This window comes from Phocoena sinus, chromosome 9 (assembly GCF_008692025.1).
Source record: "Phocoena sinus isolate mPhoSin1 chromosome 9, mPhoSin1.pri, whole genome shotgun sequence".
NCBI lineage: Eukaryota > Metazoa > Chordata > Mammalia > Artiodactyla > Phocoenidae > Phocoena > Phocoena sinus.
The window spans coordinates 90,981,674-91,002,581 of NC_045771.1; the positions used below are offsets into that span (position 1 = coordinate 90,981,674).

The window sequence follows — 20,908 nt, forward strand, 5'->3', positions numbered from 1 at the left end:
GCCAGAGAAGTCCCACTGCACACCTTTTTAATACTAATTTTATTTTGAACCATGTCAATATGCAAAAATTAAATTTAAGAATATTTAAATGGAACAGCTGGCCTTTACTGGAAAGGGCAATTTCCACTTCCACTTAAAGTGTGCAATGAAGTCAGAATATTTTACAACGCTGTAATTTGTTCGTGGACAATTGATCTTATTTTTACAGGTAATTGCTCACCTGATGGTACCTGATGAATTAACATAATTCCTTTCATTTCCATGTTTTCCTAGGTTATCTGGGTGTTTACGTGCGTAGCATCCATCATTCTGGGGCTGGACCTCGGTTTACTAGCTGGCCTTATATTTGGATTCCTGACTGTGGTCCTGAGAGTTCAATTGTGAGTAATATAAGATCCAGGTTATCGATAAACAGGACAACACACCCTGAGATTTATTATATTTCTTTATTGTGATAAATACAATAAAAGCACTCCCTTTCATAATAGTTACTATATATTGAGTGCTTCTACAAATTAAGCGTACGGTGCTTTACACACATTATCATATTTAGTCTTCAAAAAAACCCTGTGAATAGGTTTTACTCTCCTCATTCTAGTAAGATAACTGAAGCTCAGAAAGGTTAAGAACCTTCCCCAAGATCAGCTAGTCAGTGGCAGAGACAGGATTTGAACCCAGATCTCACCCCAAAATCTATGCACTTATTCACATGGTCTACTGCTATGCTCTCCTCCAAGTCATGGTAAGACTAAAAGGTACATGATTCAGCAAAAGACTGAAGTTGCTGTGTAGTTTCTTTTTAAAATGAGATGATGTCTGAGAGGCACTGGGCCCAAGCCTTGGGCCCAGACAGCTGCTAAATATATTGTAGCTCATTTTCTTTTGAAGCTAGTAACCCAGAAATTATGTAACAACCCAGAACAGGAGACTTTAAAACAGTTGACTGTAGCCAAAATTCATTCAAATCTACCAAATAAGGTATGTACCCAATAAGCCATACCAATTATGCGAAGTAGACATAATTAGGTCCTCTGCAGAGTGAAAGCAGCAAAGACACAGTTCACAGTAATGGAAAACAATCTGTGAGGCAGCCGAAAGGTGTATGTTTTTTCATTTGTTTTGTTTTGACTTTAAAAAAAATTTTTTATTAAAAAAAATCTTTTTTCTGGTCGCGAGGTTGGCGGGATCTTAGTTCCCCAACTGGGGGTACACAGGCCCTCGGCAGTGAGAGTGCGGAGTCCTAACCACTGGACCGCCAGGGAATTCCCTTGTTTTGACCCTTGAGAGGTCTTTGGTAGATGCCCTTCTGGGTCTATGGAATTGTCTGAACAGAGAGCAGAAGCGTGCTTCTCTCCTTCCTCAAAACTTCTGTTATCTTCCCAGACGTCTGGTCCCTTCTTTGCCTGCACTTGGGCCATGAAGGAATACAAAACCTGGGGAAACCTCAACACGAATGTCTTCAGCTTAGCATAAGTCCACCTTTCCCGTTCCACCAACCAATTCTCCTTCCCTCCCTCCGTCCCTCCCCTGGCATGTTAGAGCCTGCCCAAAGGCTTGTGTTTACTGCCTCAGCACCCTTAAATGGTTGCCCAAGGGCCCGAAAGAGTTCACAAGCGTCCAAAGTACCCAGTGTGCTACTGGGAAACACCTCAGAAACTCTCCTTGGAAGAGAGTTTTGTGCCCTGGATGCCTCCGTGTTTACTTTTACTTGTGTGAGTGTGACTAGGGGAGAAGGGTTTTGTAGAGAAAGACTGTACAGTTTCTAAGGTTTAAGTTAAAAATCAGCACTGCACAGCAAGCTGAGGAAAATCGGTGGCACCGTTTAGCTGCAGATTTGGTAACGAGGCTTTGAGCCAACAAAAAGAAGTATCCTCCACAGTATTTAATTTCCAGTAATTATAAGGCTGATCCAGAGACCACATTGCTGAGAAGACCCTAAACAGACACTCTTTCTTCAGGAATTGTATTTAGCATATGTCCCTAGTCACACTTGAAGAATCATGGAATTTATGGGATTGCATCAGACACAGGAAATCAACAGTCTGGTGGATGGGAAGGACTCATGTCTGGTCCTCCCAGGCTCCTATTTCTATGAAATTATACTAATTTGATCAGTGCAGACTCTCCATACTTCATCAGAAAGTTGCTATAACTCACAAGTAAGTTCTAGGCACCACGCCAGGCAACGAAGACCCATGGGTTAAAGATAGAGGCTGTGCTCCTCTTCCCTCCAGGGCCTTTTTGAACTTCTCTAAACAGTCTACTCACCAGTAAAACTGAGGATAATACTGCTGATCTTTCAGGGTTATGGTAGGGCTCAAATAAGATTTAACATGTGTAAAAGCTCTTTGCTTATCCTATAAAGTCGTACACATATGAAAGTATGATGCTCATTACTTCTTGCAGGCATCATAAATGAGGCACACTTCCTTCTTCTCCCCGAATCCTACACAAACACCGGCTGTTCACTTTTAGCTACCGGAAAATGTCATCTGTGATAAAGACAGAGTCCAAAAACACCCAAATTATGGGCTCTTTAGTATCTGTAATTTCTTCTAACTTTTTATTCCAAAATATGCCTGTTCCAAAAAATCCTGACCTTAATTTTTCTTCTTTCAGTCCCTCATGGAACAGCCTTGGAAGTATCCCTAGCACAGACATCTACAAAAGCACAAAGAATTACAAAAACGTAAGTGCCTTTGTGAGACATTGGCTGGACTTGGGTTTGCTAAGCTGGATTTTCAGGGGTTGCATATTTCTCTTTCAGTATGTTAGGGATAAGGTAGCGAAAAAGGGAGGCTACTTCTGTTGGGAAAGTCCAGAAGTCCACTGGGGGGTGTCAGGAAAACTTTCAATCCAATGTGCCCTCTGATATCCTAGGCTTATGTGAATTTTGTCCATGCTAGTTAAAATGTCATTTTAATGTCAAACCATTGTACAGGGAATTTTTTTTAAAATAGGCAATTTAATTATTTCCAGAAGTTGAACCAAAATTCTATTCCTCTGAGTGAAGGGTGTCAAAAGACACAAACTTCCAGTTATAAATAAGTAGATCATGGGAATGTAATGTACGTGTGAAGACCATAGTTAATAATACTGTATTCCGTATTTGAAAGTTCCTAAGAGAGTAGATCTTAAAAGTTCTCATCACACAAAAAATTCTGTAACTATGTATGGTGACAGATGTTAACTAGACTTATTGTAGTGATCATTTTGCAGTGTATACAAATATCAGGTTGTACACCTGAAACTAATATGTCAATTATAACTAAAAAAAAAAAAAGACAGCACCTCAGAGACCTCTAGGACAAAATAAAACATATGTTGTAACAACATCCCCAAAAGAGAAGAAGAGGGAAAAAAAAAAAGACAAAATATTGAATAAGTATCAAAGCTTTCCCAAATTTGAGGAAAACCACAATGTACAAATCCAAAATGCCCACTGAACTCAATTAATGTACACACAAAAATCCACACCTAGAAACACTACAGTAACACTGCTGAAAGCGAAGATGTTAACAGCAATTATTCAAGCAGCAAGAGGAAAAAAATTTCTCTTTCTCTGCTATGTTATCCTTATCCTCTATGACGCTGTCTGAAATCCCTGTAAGATTTTCTTCATTCAATTCTAAGAAGAGACGTTCATGTTCTCTGTCACAAAGAACCTTATTTGACGTTTTTCTCTATCCTTGGAATTGGAAGAAATAATATATAATACAGAAAATAAAAAACGAAGAAAATAAACATTCCACTGATGGGCTTATGTTCCCTGCAAATAAGAGTGCTTAGTGACCACCAGAAGGAACAAACATGAAAAAGTAGAGAAAGAAAGAAAATTCAAGGGGGCGGTCCAAGATGGATTCTGGAACAGGAAGATTCTGAACTCACCTCCTCCTATGGACACACCAAATCTACAGCTACATATGGAATAATTCTGTCTGAAAAAGAACTGATAACTAGCTTAACAGCTCCTCCACAACAAGGGATAAAAGGGTCACATCGAAACAAGTAGGAGAGGCAGGGATGCAGTCTCGCCAAAACCCACCCCTGGCTCCGCATCCCACAAGAGGGAGGAATGTCCTAAGTTTGGAGCTACTCCCTGAGGAGCAAGGGGTTTGTACTCCACATCCCTTGGGACCTGCACCAAAGCGTCGAGGCCCCCAAAATGTCTGGTTTTGGAAACCAATAGGGCTTACTTTCAGGGGCCCCGAGGGGACTGTGGGAATGTGAGATACTCCTTTGGAGGGGCTCACATGTGGGCTCACTCATCCTGGGACCCAGCACGAAGGCAGCAGTTTGAAAGTCCCTGGACTATATATGAAGGAGATTCATTTGCTAACCTTAAAGCATCTGCCAGAGGGGCAAGGACCACTTGGGACTTGCTTCAGGGATGGAGGCACTGGCAAGTGTCATTTTTGCGCTCTCCCCACACCTTGCTAGTGTAGGCAGGTGCACCCAGGCACAACCTCGATAAAGCCACAGGTCTGCTCCGCTCCCAGCATTCTTCTCTTGCGTCGCTAAAGCTGCAGCATGCCCTACCCTCAGCACTCTCCTGCAGCCATGCTAAAGCTGGTAGGTGAGCACAGTCCGTACAAGGAACACCCCTTGGTTGCCTGGCCCTGGCGGCCCGAGGGCCTTGCATGCCTGGGCCCCCCAGGACTGTAACAGTTGGAAAGATAGTTCTGGGCAGGCTACCACACCCAGGGTACTACAGAGATAGCAGACAAAACATACCCCAGTCCACCTGTGAAAAAGGCCCATTATTTACCCTAGAGCTTTAACCTGAGTGACAGGCTTCAGGTTTGCCACACGTATAGAGGCTACAGAAATGCTCTCAGGCAGTGTAGGCGGGGAGACATCATTCTCATACCCTCCCTTGGCCTCGCCACAGCTTGTGGTACCTCCCAGAAAGGAGTTCATCTGAAGCTCCAATTTTTGCAACCATCGCCCAGGGGACACCTCCAAGTCTCCTGAGGTCAGTAATTGTGGTTCCACAAGACTGTATGTATTTGCATACTTTGAAAGCTGCTGCCTGAGGATCTGGCTTCCAATCAGCCTGAAACTAGATGCTGAATGAGATCCCTCCCCTTGGAATACTGACAGGTCTTGGCACACCCTCAACAACTGGGGCCTATCAAAACTAAACCAGGCTAGGGACTTCCCTGGTGGTGCAGTGGTTAAGAATGCACTTGCCAATGCAGGGGACATGGGTTCGAGCCCTGGTCTGGGAAGATCCCAGATGCTGCGGAGCAACTAAGCCCGTGCGCCACAACTACTGAGCCTGCGCTTTAAAGCCCATGAGCCACAACTACTGAGCCCGCAAGCCACAGCTACTGAGCCCACATGCCGCAACTACTGAAGCCCATGTGCCTAGAGCCCGTGCTTCGCAACAAGAGAAGCCACAGCAATGAGAAGCCGGTGCACCACAACGAAGATAGCCCTCACTTGCTGCAACTAGAGAAAGCCCACGCGCAGCAACAAAGACCCAATGCAGCCAAAGAATAAATAAATAAAAATTAAAAAAAAAAAAAAAACCAGGCTAATTAGACAAGCACAAAGGTTTGAGAGACACCCAAGAGCTAGGGTAAGGCTGAACAATAAGGTTCATCTCCTACATATGCCAGTCCTTCAAGACTAGAAGACTAGAATAGGTAGCCATTTTGCCTAACACATAGAAACAAACGTAGAGAATCAAGCAAAATGAGGAAGAAACAGAGGAATATGTTCCCAATGAAAGTACAAGACAAAATTTCAGAAGGAGACTTTAATGAAACAGATAAGTAATGTACCTGATAAAGTGTTCAAAGTAATGGTTATAAAGGTGCTCAATGAATTCTGGAGTAGAATGGATAACCACAGTGAGTAGTTCAACACAGAGATAGAAAATATAATAAGAAAAGTACCTAACAGAAGTCAAGAGCTGAAGAATACACTAACTGAACTGAAAAATACACTAGAGGGGTTCAACAGCAGACTAGATGAAGCAGAAGAATGGATCAGCAACCTAGAAGACAGGACACTGGAACTGACCCAAGCAGAACAGCAAAAAGAAAACAGAATTTTAAAAAGTGAGGATGGCTTAAGGGACCTATGGGACAACACCAAGCAGAATAACATTCACATTTAGGAGTCCCAGAAGGAAAAGAGAGAGACAGAAAGGGGCAGAGAACCTGTTTGAAGAAATAATGGCTGAAAATGTCCCTAAACTGGGGAAGGAAACATTCAGGTCCAGGAAACACAGAGGTTTCTAAATAAGATGAACCCAAAGAGATCTATATCAAGACATTATAAATAAAATGTCAAAAGTTAAAGATAGAGAACCTTAAAGACAGCAAGAGAAAAATAACTTGTTACGTATAAAGGAACCCCCATAAGATTATCAGCTGATTTTTTAGCAGAAACTTTGCAGGCCAGAAGGAAGTTGCATAATATATTCAGAGTGCTGAAAGGACAAAACTTCCAACCAAGAAAACTCTACCTGGCAAGGTTGTCGTTCAGAATTGAAGAAGAGATAAAGTGTTTTCCAGACAAGCAAAAGCTAAAGGAGTTAATCACCACTAAACCGGCTTTACAAAAATGTTAAAGGGATTTCTTTAAACTTAAAGTATAAAAATTCCATCCAAAAGCAGCAGAATACACATTCTTCCCATGTGCACATGAAACATTCTCCAGGATAGATAATATGTTAGGCTAGGTCACAAAACAAGTCCAACCCGTTTAAGAACATTGAAATCATATTAAACATCTTTTCTGACCACTATGATGTTAAACTAGAAATCAATTACAAGAAGAAAACTGAAAAAAATGACAAATACATAGAGATTAAACAACATGCTATGAACAAACAATGGGTCAATGAAGAAATCAAAGGGGAAATAAAGGATTACCTTAAGACAAGTGAAAATGGAAATACAACATTCCAAAATCTGTGGGATGCAGCAAAAGTTCTAAGAGGGAAGTTCATAGCAATTCAGGCCTACCACAGGAAACAAGAAAAATCTCAAATAAACAATCTAACTTTACACCCAAAGGAACTAGAAAAAGAACAAACTCCTGTTAGAGGAAAGTTGAGGACTGCTGCCCAGCTTCTCTGATCAATTGTCAGTCAGCTCCTAGCTGAATAGCCAAAAGCTTAACTGAGTATTTAAGGCATGAAATGATTAACCTCAGAAAAAAAATTTTTTTTTAATGCTAGATTGAAGAACCTGAAGGAGTGAAGATTCTGAGATTTTCTAGTCCTATTTTTTACGGCAATGTCGATGGTTTAAAAAAATGTATCAAGTCCACAGTAAGTATTTTATCCCTAGAAATCTAGTTCCTAACTTCCTTTGAGACTTCATTCATTCTACAGGTATTTAAGGGGCTCAGACGTGGGCATAAGGTCCTATACTCTGTTCCCTTTGTACAGGGCATTAAGAATTATAACATCCTTGCCCTCAAATAACTTTTAATCTATTTGGGAATAGGAACAAACGATAATAACACATATGTTAAAATTCAGGTAGCAATAACTATGCTGGACAAAACCACTAGAGATGTCTCCAGGCAGACTTTGAGTAAGTTCCAAGTAAGTAGTATAGACAGTAAGTGTTAAGATTTCATGGAAGGGAGTCATCCGAGTTAGGTGGACTGATCAAGCTTTGCGTGGCGGTTGGGCAGAAGGAAGGAGATTATGGCAGGTGTTTGGGAGCTATATGAGCTGAGAGGAAAATGTGGGAATGTGTATTGGGCAGGGGGTGGGGGAGGGGGGCAGTTGGAATAAAGGCTAAAAAGTATAAGCGGAATAGATAAGCAGGAAATTCTGGTCTTGAATTCCATGCTATGCTTCGAAGTTGGAGTTTGCCTCTAGATCAGTGTTTTCCTGAAGTTCAAAGGAATGTTCATAGACTCTGCAACAACAAGGGCTTTGTCATGTCAAGCAAATTTGGAAAACACAGACTTAAAGCTAAAAAGGTTGTTTTTTGCTTTTTTTTTTTTTTTTTTTTATCTTGGAGTCTTCAATATGCTACTGCCTTCCCTGAGTCACTGGGTGGGTGGGTTAGGGTGGCCCGGTAGTGGAGACCTCCATCGGACCTCAGAATTTCCTTTCTGGCAGGATACGTCAGCGAATAATACCACTTGAGAAATAGCCTTTTCAGATAAAAATTGCCATTAATGAGCATCAGGAACCAGACATTTTAACTAACTTGACATTTCTTTCCAAAGGTTGGATTTGATGCCATTAGAGTGTATAATAAGAGGTTGAAAGCACTGAGGAAAATACAGAAACTCATCAAAAAAGGGCAATTAAGAGCAACAAAGGTGAGGCAACATCATTCTTTCCCCTCTGAAATTCTCTCATTTCTCAGATGAAATAAAAGCAGTTAGACTGTCTAAAGTTAAATATATCCTCTTTGGTACCCAGATGTGTACAAGCAGATGACATATGTATAATGGAGAACAGCTGAGTTGTTCTTTTAGGAGAGAGGGAAGGGGAGAGAATAAAATGAAATCAGCAGGGCTAATGGAAAACAAAGGGTGAGATTTTTTTTTCTATCATGAAATAAACCTTATTTTTACTGAAAGGAACAAAACAAGTGCTAATTCAATGCCAGAAAATTACTCACAACAGAAGGCAGTTGTAAGTTCATAAACTGCTAGAGCTACAGTAGTTACCTTTTGTTTAAACTCTCTTGTCAATGTTTCTCTTGGCTAAGTTCTACAATCTTCCAGAAATCAAGCATTTCCTCTCTCCACTGTTCTTCTATTTTTCTTCCTAGAGAACATCAGAATTTGGGCTGAGGTAAACCTTATTCCCTAAGAGTTCATCCTCTTGATATTTTGCTTACCAAGAAGCAGTTTGTAGAACTTTTAAGTCATTTTAGATTAATTGTTGAAAGACATCCCAAATCATTAGTAATTGAGTTGGCAGTGTTTTCTTTGTTTAGAATGGCATTATAAATGATGCTGGTTCATCGAATAATGCTTTTGAGCCTGATGAAGATATTGAAAATCCGGAAGAATTTGATATTCCAACCAAGGAAATAAAGATTCAAGTGGATTGGAACTCTGAGCTTCCAGTCAAAGTGAATGTTCCTAAAGTGCCAATCCATAGCCTCGTGCTTGACTGTGGAGCTGTCTCTTTCCTGGATGTTGTTGGAGTGAGATCATTGCGTGTGGTAAGGTTCCGGTGTTTTGAATTACATATTTGGAGCTTTGGCAATAGTAAAATGATATGGGTTTCCTGGTCTTGCAAAAGGGTGATTGATTGCACAGGCTCTGTAATTTTTCTAGGGAAATGCTTTGGCAATAGAGTGTATTAGTTTAAAGCACAGTCCGGCGGAGCTGGACTACCTGGGGTTGAATCCTGGCTCTACCACTTACTAGTGGTGTGACTTTGGGCAAGTTGCTTAATCTGTCTGTACCTCAGTTTCTCCATCTGTATTGTGGGGATAATGATGGTACCTACTTCATAGGGTTGTGATGAGGATTAAATGGGAAAAGTGAAGAGTGTCTGGCACATAGTCACACGTCAGCAAATATTAACATTTATTATGTTTTATTGTTCTGAGAATATATATGACATGGAATATGAAAAGAAAGAAAAATGGGCAAAATCTTGTGTTCAGTATTATGTTTTTATTTCTTATGTGAAGAGGAGCAGAATGAGAAACATGGTAGGACTGGAAAAGCCAGGCATTATCAAGGTTAGATCAGCAGGAAGCAGGTCAGGCATCTAGGAAGTCAGAGTTGAGGAGCATGCAGGACAGAAGCATTCAATCAGAAACCAGGTATGCAAGCTCAACTTCAATGATTCTTCTAACACATAGATGTGCAGTGCCACACGTGTACCAACCATTTGGCCAGGCACAAGAAACTAATTGTGAAATAGCCATAGTCCCTACTCTCATGGGACTAAGCAGTCTAAGGGGCAAGGCAAATATTAAGTAATCTTTTTTTTAAAAGTAATCTTTTAAATAACAATTGCAATTAGTCCTCCAAAGCAGACTAACCGGATGTCAACTTGACTGGGAGTGTCAAGTTTAGGTGACGCTTCAGGAAGGTAGGTATCAAGAGGATTTGGCAGAAAAGTAAGCAGGTTCAAGGGAGCAACAATCAGGTATAATAATATCAAACTACCCTTAGCTGGGGCTTCTTGGTACCTCTGCAAGGGGAGGAAATTATTCCAGGGTGCGGGTACTAGGCAGGTCAGGTAGAAGAGTGATTGACAAGCGTGCGAGAATATGCTGATAGGTTCTATTCCAGGTCTCTTAGCAGACCTGGTTATTAGCTCATGTGAGAACACACTCTTGTTCTTCTTTGTGCATTTCACTCTAGGCATTGGCTCAGATCCATCGTAGATTGTGTTGACCAAAGGGTTTAATGAATTACTTTGAGGAAAAGTCAAGATATTTAATGCCAGAATATTTTCTGCACCTAACAGATAGTTGCTTTCAAATGCTATAATGACAATTGTGAAAACTCCAAACTTTATATTTGCATAGAGGTCTTGATCTTTTTTCCCCAGAAACTTCAAGTTCTGTTTTATTATTGTCCATAGGTCTTGTGTCTTGATTTTTTTAAACTTTCCATTTTGAGATAACTGTAGATCCCCATGAAGTTGTAAGAAATAATACAGAGAGATCCTCTGTATCCCTTACTGAGCTTCTTTCAGTGCTAACGTCTTGCAAAACTATAGTACAAAATCACAATCAGAATATTGACACAGCTACAGTCAAAGTACAGAGGTCAGTTTTTACCTTTGGCATCTGGTGGCCACAAATCCACACCCGTATCGCTTCCACTCAAAGATATAAACTCATACTCTTCTTTCCAACCAGCAGAGGCTGCATTAGGAAGCCTCCTGTACTCCTTTCTTTCTTTCCTTCCACAAATATTTATGGAGCACTTCTGTGCTATCCAGTGCTGTTGAGCGCTGGATGTTGCCACCTCTTGAGATATGGTGTTTTCATCCTAACCATCATCACTGTATGTTGAAAACCTCTATGGTTTTCCAATTTCCAATAATGAACTTGCTTCAAACTCCTGATTCACCGTGAAAGTGTTGGAAGTTTCTCCCGAGCAAGTAATTGAATGCTACTGAATTATGGGCAGATAAAGTTACTCATTGTTACAAATTCTCCTTTTTAAATTTTTAGATTGTCAAAGAATTCCAAAGAATTGATGTAAATGTGTACTTTGCATCACTTCAAGGTAAATGCATATACGTACATATCTATCTATAAGACTTTCCCTTAAGCCCTTTCTCCTACCTTGGAATGTGAGTACATGATGTCCAAAGGCCTTTTTTTCAAAAACAATTTTAATTGTGGTAAAAGATGTATAACATAAAATTTGCCATTTTAGTCACATTCAAGTGTACAATTCAGTGGCATTAAGTAATTCACCATGTTGTGCAATCATCACAACTATCTTTTCTTTCTTTGTTTTTTTTTTTTTTTGGTCAGTATAAAATTTATTACTGAGATATTTTGCACTGCTTGCTTCTGTTCACATCTTTGAGATCCAGTGTGTATTTTACATTTACTGCACATTTTTTGTTGTTGTTAATTTTTGAGTTTTAAAAAATTTTCTTTTTCTTCTTCTTCTTCTTTTTTTTTTTTGGCAGTACACGGGCCTCTCACTGTTGTGGCCTCTCCCATCGCGGAGCATAGGCTCTGGACGTGCAGGCCCAGCGGCCATGGCTCACGGGCCCAGCCGCCCCATGGCATGTGGGATCCTCCCAGACTCTGGCACGAACCCATGTCCCCTGCATTGGCAGGCGGACTCTCAACCACTGCGCCACCAGGGAAGCCCAAAAATTTCTTTTTTTAATTGAAGTTTAGTTAATTTACAACATTTTATTAGTTTCAGGTATATAGCCTAGTGATTTAGTATTTTTGCCGATTATACTCCATAACAGGTTATTACAAGATAATGGCTATAATTCCCTGCGCTATACAGTATGTCCTTGTTGCTTATCTATTTTACACATAGTAGCTTGTATAAAATAGGTTGATCTATTAATCTCATACCCCTAATTTGTCCCTCCTCCCTTTCCCCTCCCTTTTTGTAACCACAAGTTTGTTTTCTATATCTGTGGGTCTGTTTCTGTTTTGCGTATACATTCATTTGCATTTTTTTAAGTTTCCACATACAAGTGATATCATAAAGCATTTGTCTTTCTCTGTCTGACTTATTTCACTAAACATAATATTCCCTAGGTCCATTCATGTTGCTGCAAGTGGCAGAATTTCATTCTTTTTTATGGCTGAGTTATATTTCATTTCATATATGCCACATCTTCTTTTTTTTTTATTGGACTATAGTTGCTTTACACTGATGTGTATGACACATCTTAATCTAATCATCTGTTGACGGGCACTTGGGTTTCTTCCATGCTATTGTAAATAAAATAGGACCTAATTAACCTTAAAAGCTTTTGCACAGCAAAGGAAACCGTCAACAAAATGAAAAGGCAACCTACCAAATGGGAGAAATATTTGCAAATGATGTGACTGACAAGGGGTTAATATCCAAAATATACAGAAAGCTACAAATAACAAATGCTGGAGAGGCTGTGGATAAAAGGGAACCCTCCTACACTGTTGGTGAGAATGTAAGTTGGTGCAGCCACTATGGAAAACTGTATGGAGGTTCCTCAAAAAACTAGAGTTGCCATATGACCCAGCAATCCCACTCCTGGGCATATATCTGGACAAAACTATAATTCAAAAAGATACATGCACCCTTATGTTCATAGCAGCACCATTCACAATAGCCAAGATACGGAAACAACCTAAATGTCCATTTACAGATGAATGGATAAAGAAGATGTGGTACATATATTCAATGAAATACTACTCAGCCATGAAAAAGAATGAAATAATGCCATTTGCAGCAACATGGATAAACTTACAGATTATCATACTAATTGAAGTAAGTCAGAAAGAGAAAGACAAATACCATATAATATCACTTAGATGCAGAATCTAAAATATGACACAAATGAACCTATCTATAAAACAGAAACAGACTCACAGACATAGAGAGCAGACTTGTGGTTGCCAAGGGGGAGAGGGGGTGGGGGAGGGAGGCTTGGGATTGGGAGTTTGGGATTAGCAGATGCAAACTATTACATATAGAATGGATAAACAACAAGGTCCTACTATATAGCACAGGGAACTATATTCAATATTCTGTGATAAACCATAATGGAAAAGAATATAAAAAAAGAATGTATATATATGTATAACTGAATCATTTTACAGCAGAAATTAAAACAACATTGTAAATCAACTATACTTCAATAAAAAAAAGATTGGAAAAAAAAATACAGACAGCTCATAGAACTCAATATCAAAAAACCAAACAACCCAATAAAAAAGTGGGCAAAAGACCTGAACAGACATTTTTCTAAAGAAGACATACAGATGGCTAACAGGCACATGAAAAGATGCTCAACATTGCTAATTATTAGAGAAATGCAAATCAAAACAACAATGAGATACCACCTCACATCTGTCAGAATTTCTATCATTAAAAAGTCTACAATTAAAAATGTTGGTAAGGATGTGGAGAAAAGGGCCCCCTTGTACACTGTTGGTGGGAATGTAAATTGGTGCAGCCACTGTGGAAAACAGTATGCAGGTTTCTCAAAAAACTAAAAATAGAAGTACCATAGGATCCAACAATTCTACTCCTGGGTATGTATCTGGAAAAAAACGAAAACACTAATTCAAAAAGATACATGTGCCCCAAAGTTTATCACAGCTATCTATTTTCAAAAATTTCATTGCCACAAACAGAAACTCTACCCATTAAGTAATCACTCTGAAGGCCTTTTTGAACCTAGAAAAATTACTTCCAGTTTGTGCCACAGAGCTGGTAATGCATGGAAACCTACGTCCTGACAGCAATGCAGGATCAATGAAGAAAAACTGTCATGGGGAGAGCAGAGCTAGAGATGACTTAGACCCCTTAGAACTAGAGGAACTTCCAGGGTATGAGCCTGTGTCTGTCTGTGTACAAGCGTGTGTAGGAAAATACTAGTGCTTAGGCTGAGTTCTCTAGAGCAGAGCCTGAGATAAGGATTCTTGCATAAGTGATTTATCGAGAGAGTACAGTGGAAAATTTATGAAGGAGTGAGGGGAACAGTATAGGGCAGTGGGAGAAGACAAAGACATGGCTTCAGAATCTACTTAGTCTGACTTCACAGGGAACACACAGCAAGAAAAGCACCAGATGGTTATCCTTCCTTGAGGGGAAGGGGGCTGGCCGGCCCTTTTACCTCCGGATCAATCAGTCTGTGGCTGCAGGCCACCTGAGGGAGGGGGTGTAACCTCCCAGGCTTTTTCGGGTGAGACAGCTCCCACTGGCCAAAGAAAGTTCTCCAGAGAAGGGCACAGCTGTGAACACCAGCCAGACTCATAGCAGCTGGAGGACGGGAAAAAGGGACGTGGCTGGGAAACACCACCATTTACTACAACCAGTTATGGTATCAGCATTCCATGTGCTCCTGGAAAAGAAACTCTGTCTAGAGCAGGATCACATTTTGGAAATGAGAAAAAAGAATTAAAAGGAGGAGGTACAAAAACTTAGAACTGGTTGATGTTATAAAAATAGCTTTTCCTAGAGACTAACTAAACATTATCTCTTTCTTTTGAAGATCATGTGATAGAAAAACTGGAGAAATGTGGTTTCTTTAATGATAACATCAGAAAGGACATATTCTTTTTGACTGTCCACGATGCTGTCCTCCATCTCCAGAACCAGGTGAAATCCCAAGAGGTTCAAGATTCCATTTTAGAAACGGTAAACAGTGAATCTTTCTACATATGTATCTTTCCTAAACTACCAGGATTTCTGTAAATGGCAAAAAATTCCACAAATCTAGGTTTGAATCCCAGCCTGGTGGGATTTTAAGGCATCTACTTAACTTTTCAGAGCCTTAGTTTTCTCATTAGTAAAATGGAGTAAAAACATTTACCTTGCTAGGTACATATGAAGACTAAATGTGAGAGTTTATAGGAAAACACCTGGTATTAGCTAGTACAATTAGTACTATAATGTGTGGGTTTACTAATAAAAGTAGGCATTAGCCGTAGTGACTTTTTTTTTTTTTTTTTTTTTATGCGTTACGCGGGCCTCTCACTGCTGTGGCCTCTCCCGTTGCGGAGGACAGGCTCCGGACGCGCAGGCTCAGCGGCCACGGCTCACGGGCCCAGCCGCTCCGCGGCACGCGGGATCCTCCCAGACCGGGGCACGAACCCGTGTCCCCTGCATCGGCAGGCGGACTCTCAACCACTGCGCCACCAGGGAAGCCCCGTAGTGACTTTTTAGAATATAGTCACCGAATCTTTGATCTTCTGTGATTTGTGTATAAAATGCAATTTAGGGCTTTCCTGGTGGTGCAGTGGTTAAGAATCCGCCTGCCAATGAAAGGGACATGGGTTCGAGCCCTGGCCTGGGAAGATTCCACATGTCACGGAGCAACTAAGCCCATGCGCCGCAACTACTGAGCCTGTGCTCTAAAGCCTGCAAGCCACAACTACTGAGCCTGCGTGCCACAACTACTGAAACTCACCCGCCTAGAGCCCATGCTCCACAACAAGAGAAGCCACCACAATGAGAAGCCTGCCCACCGCAACGAAGTGTAGCCCACATTTGCCGCAACTAGAGGAAGCCCGTGCGCAGCAAGGAAGACCCAATGCAGCCAAAAATAAATTAAAAATTTTTTAAATGCCATTTAAATTCTCAGCAGTCTGGAAACTCTTGATTATCTATATCTGTATCTATATCTATATCTATATCTATATATTTTTTGGCTGCACTGCACGGCTTGCAGGATCTTAGTTCCCTGACCAGGGATCAAACCCGTGGCCCCTGCAGTGGAAGTGTGGAGTCCTAACCACTGGACCACCAGGGAATTCCCTAGCAGTGTCTTTAAACAGGATCCGTTAGGTTGTAAGTGATTTTTGAAAAAGAAAAGAAAAAAAAAAAATGAAAGCCATGAATCAGCCCAGAGTTTATTCCTCACAAAACAGGATAGACCCCGATTTTCCACAGGCCTCCTTATTTTGTCATTTCTCCTGTAAAATACCCAGGGGAGTTGAGCATTCTGATGTGGATCATTGGGCTGGACCTACTGCCTGGTACAAGAACCTCATCTCTCATGGACCTTCTCACTGTGAATTTGGGAAACTAAAACAAATGCCTATAAAAATAACAGCAATAATAATTATTCTGGTGACACAGACAACTATATTTTATTTTTTTTATTTATTTATTTTTTTTGCGGTACGCGGGCCTCTCACTGTTGTGGCCTCTCCCATTGCGGAGCACAGGCTCCGGACGCGCAGGCTCAGCGGCCATGGCTCACGGGCCCAGCCGCTCCACGGCATGTGGGATCTTCCCGGACCGGGGCACGAACCCGTGTGCCCTGCATCAGCAGGCGGACTCTCAACCACTGCACCACCAGGGAAGGCCGACAACTATATTTTAAATTGCTTTCCCTTTTTTCTAAGAATGGGATAAGCAGATTCTTACTGTAGATTGGAAGTTAATATTTGAAGTGAAACTAATTTGGAAAACAATAATACATTATGCTTTTTATCTATTGTTAGTGGAAAGATTGTTCTGCTTAATGCTGCTAGAGAATATACTAGTCCTAAATACCAGGATGTGGATCCTAAATACAAAAAAAAAAAAAAAAAAAAAAGGCGCTACATGCAAGATGCTCAGCTTTGAAAACTCATAAACCTTTTAAAAAAAAATCTAACTTAAAGTTCCTAACTCACAAGTAACAACAAGATCATATAACAAGAACTGGGTTATTTATTTGTGAGATTAAAAGTAGCTAAAAAGCCCTCTGAAATGTCACTCTTGCCTTGATACACATTTAGAGTGGCTTTGGGAATACCCTTTATGCATAAGACAAAGTCTAGATTGTTACTGGTTTCCTCTGTGTGGAAGATTAAATTACAACCTACGGCTAAAAAGCAGAACTTTCCTGAACAACTACTTGGTTCATAGATGTTGGTTTCCATCTCCAATAACATTAATTCCCATCCAATTCAACTTGAGACTGTTTATGGCCATCACTCAGGAGCCCTTCACTGGGCATTCATTGCATGCTCAATGCTGTACCCAGTGCGCTTCGCTTGGCCATTGAAAGAAAACTGCTATTGACTGCTGAATCATTTAGGCAGACAGGATGACTTGTTAAGAGGCATACACTTCAGAGGTTGGGGAAGAAAGCTGCAAAGGAGGTTAGACAATGGAGAACTATACTAGTTCACACTTGAATGTGAAAAAAATGGTATAGGGAGAATTCTAAGTGGGAAATATAAAAGGACAAGAAAGTGGAAAAGGATTTTGAAGTATGTAGATTATAAATGAGAGGCACCAGCAAAGCTTCAAATCGTTTTCAGTGAGGTATCAGGTGGGTTAATGCTATTACACCTCCAATAAACATTCTCCGTGTTCTCTTTGTCAAGATCACCCTCATCCAAGACTGTAAAGATCCTCTTGAATTAATGGAAGCAGAGCTGATTGAAGAAGGACTTGACGTCCAAGATGAGGTATGATCATTATGTTCATTCCAAGAAAATAATTTGGATTAAATAGAATAATACTTGTAGTATTAAAACTATTTGATAAAAACTATTCAGGGAAAAGAATTTTTTAGAAGTACCAAGAGGATGGCTTGATAAAAAGGGGAAAATGGGAAACAAGTGTTCTCCCTTGAAGACATAGTACCTGAGGGGACCTTTTGTCCCAGGCATACAGGCGTGATCAGCAACTGGAAGCAGACAACACATTGGTCCTGATTTTATACCTAAGCCTCCGCATACCTTCTTTTCCAGAGACCCAAGGCCAGTGAGATAGGAGAAAGGTGAATGGAGGAAATTTTCAAACCAGGAGTTTCATAAGCTTCAGAAATAGAATGTGAGCAGTAGGAACCTCATGACTTTTCTTCATCTGACTGATGACAGCTTAAAAAAGAGACTGATTCTGTGTATTTCTGTTGCCATTGGGGCATCAGACTCTTTTAGGAAACTTGACTGAAACTTACAGTATCTGACCGAACTTTGTGGCTCCGTCACTCAGTAAAATTGGACCAACAAAAGAAGATCAAAGAATTTTAAAGTTGAAAGATGTCTAGAAGTCAGTTAGCCCCACATTCTCGGCCATGCAGAAATCTCTCCTACCCCATCCTTAAGGATGTTGTCTCAGCTTTCGTGTGAACATTTCTAGACATTGCCAACTAGCAGCAAAGGGAGTTTGCTACATAGTTGAAGTCTCCAAGTGTTAGCTGTGCTTACAAACTGGATTCACCCTTTCTCTAATAATCATCCAGTGGACTGAGGTCCTTTTGGTTGCCTTCTCTGCACAGTCCTTAAATATTTGAGAGCAGCTTTCATGTTTCCAACAGGCTCTATCCTGGGAGAGACTCCTCCAGTTCCCTTTACTCTTCCTCATAGACATGAATTTGTTAATCCTTCCCTGGTCAAGAAGGGGACATAAAACCCCAGATGGGGTCAGCTATGACCTACCTTGATTTCATCAAGATATTTACATTACTGCAACTTAAGAATGGGTTTATTTTCATAATAACTACATCAAAATCTTTGCTTTTACTGAGCAGGGGTCAACTAAAGACTTGGGCATTTTCACATGAACTGTGGTCTAGCTGGGCTCCCCATTTATATTTATATAATTGGTTTTGGCCCTAATGCAGAACTACACATTCTTCTGCTAGATTACAGCTTCCTGGTTCCAGTTTATTGACATTGTTTTGAATATTAAATCTATCATCCAGCATATTAACTATGTAACCCCACTGGGTGTCATATGCAAATATGGATAAGCAGGACTTGTTTGCTGTATTCCAGGTCCTGATAAAAATGTTGAAAAGAATAACACTCAAACCCCAATGATAAAATCAGGCAGTGAGGATGACAGGCAGAGAAGATTTTTGTGGAAGAAATACACTAAGTAGAGTGAAAATCAGGGGTTCCACATTTTAGCCCATCAGCTTGGTGAGGCCAGGAATTTCATTACTGAGCTGTGAAGTCCTTCCAGCTTTAGTAGTTTATGACTATGGATATAGGGCCAACTGAGTTGAGTGAAAACTCATATATCAAAACTGGAACTTAAGAAGTTGCCACACTATATAGAAGGTTTTTTTTTTTTTTTTTGCGGTACGCGGGCTTCTCACTGTTGTGGCCTCTCCCGCTGCGGAGCACAGGCTCCGGACGCGCAGGCTCAGCGGCCATGGCGCACGGGCCCAGCCGCTCCACGGCATGTGGGATCCTCCCGGACCAGGGCACGAACCCGTGTCCCCTGCATCGGCAGGCGGACTCTCAACCACTGCGCCACCAGGGAAGCCCTAGAAGTATTTTTGATGTCACATAAAAGCATCATTCAGGTAGGGTTCCTGTAGATAGGGAAGCAGTTAGAGTGGTTTTCAGGGCCTGGGCTTTAGAACAAACAGACTTGAGTGCTGGCCCTGATTCTGCAACTTACCAACTGGGTAGCTTAGGGCAATTTACTTATCCTGTCTTCATTTTAGTTTCTTCCTGTAAAATAGAAATAATAATACCTCACAGAGTTGCGACCATTAACGGGTACATGTGGAGGAATAAAACAGTGTCTTGTACATAGTAAGTACTCAAGAAATAGTAATTATTGTTTTTAAAATACATCCAATTAAAGTATGATGAGGTACAAAATTAAGTTTTTACTCTACTTTTATTGTGATGCTATACACCTAAGTAAATGTAAGCAACCAACACTACACAAACATATTTGCAAAAAAGTTAAGGTGGACTTAAGGAGAATTCAGTTGCATCAACACTGTTTCCCCTTTGCCTCCACAGGCTATGCGAAGACTTGCTTCCTGAAACTGGGCTCAGGAGGTCGCTCTAAGCAAGGACTGCAAGGCAAATTTTACCCACCACGTAATTCTATGCAAATATTTTCTGCATTGACTATTTTCTTCAAACTTGAAACACTCATTCTTTTCCATTAGATTTTTTTAAATCTTTGATTTTTTTTAAACCTCTTAACCACTGAAAGAAAAGCACTAAGATTGTTTCTAGGCTTTATTTATAAAATGAGTAGCTTACTTCTAAATTGTGCAAAATGGTGAAGAAAAAAATTTAGCAATGTCCAGGATCTGAGGATATTATGCTGCTGTTCTCCACGACAGATCTGCTGACAATGTTCATGTGGGTACACGTGTACCTCTGTGCAGCTGGGGCAAGTGTCACCCAACACAGGCTCTGTGGGCAGGCAGGTGAGGCAGGAATGATTATCCTATAGAAAAATCTATTTCTGACTGACCTTGATACCCATGAGCTAAACTGATCACAGTGAGTAAAGGTTGAAATATAATTATTAATGTACTTAACAATAAATGCCTTTAAAAACTCCCTTTGGTAAATGCATCAAAAAAAGGTTTTAAGAATGCAAATTTGGTTAGTACTTAGTAATGTAGTGTTACTATATGTGACCAGATATGTAACCAGAGTTCAGAATAAAGGAAATGGTTCACTTAAAAGCTATAGAATTGGGCTGATACATTTTAGAAACACTGACTCAGAGAAGTGAAGTGATAAGATTACTGTGGTTTATAGAAATCACTTTTTGATATAATAATCAAGGATCACAAATAAGATGTAGTAAAACATATGGCACTATCTTTAGTTGAAAAATGCAGTTTTAACATCTTAGTTTATAGAAATGGTCATTGTGTAGAGTATATTTAAGTATGGTCTATTTAAAATCTAACATAAAATTTGTGTTATTTTGAACAAAAAATCAATTTTGTTTATAAGACCATGGTGATTAAAACAAGTTTATGTTTTACTTTAAAAATTTAGCATTATGTGAAGTGATCTTTAACTGAATTCTAAATACCTTC

General features: G+C 40.2%; 1 protein-coding gene across 1 annotated transcript in view; it reads left to right on the plus strand.

Moving 5' to 3' along the window:
- Nucleotides 1-19,886, plus strand: part of SLC26A4 (solute carrier family 26 member 4) — a 49,344-nt gene extending 29,458 nt beyond the window's left edge. Inside the window, exons 13-21 of the mRNA XM_032643338.1 lie at nucleotides 274-380; nucleotides 2,620-2,689; nucleotides 7,196-7,288; nucleotides 8,206-8,301; nucleotides 8,928-9,158; nucleotides 11,139-11,193; nucleotides 14,648-14,793; nucleotides 17,478-17,561; nucleotides 19,863-19,886. Of these exons, the coding sequence (XP_032499229.1) occupies nucleotides 274-380; nucleotides 2,620-2,689; nucleotides 7,196-7,288; nucleotides 8,206-8,301; nucleotides 8,928-9,158; nucleotides 11,139-11,193; nucleotides 14,648-14,793; nucleotides 17,478-17,561; nucleotides 19,863-19,886 (906 nt within the window). The remainder of the gene's footprint in view (nucleotides 1-273; nucleotides 381-2,619; nucleotides 2,690-7,195; nucleotides 7,289-8,205; nucleotides 8,302-8,927; nucleotides 9,159-11,138; nucleotides 11,194-14,647; nucleotides 14,794-17,477; nucleotides 17,562-19,862) is intronic.
- Nucleotides 19,887-20,908: the final 1,022 nt, after the last annotated feature.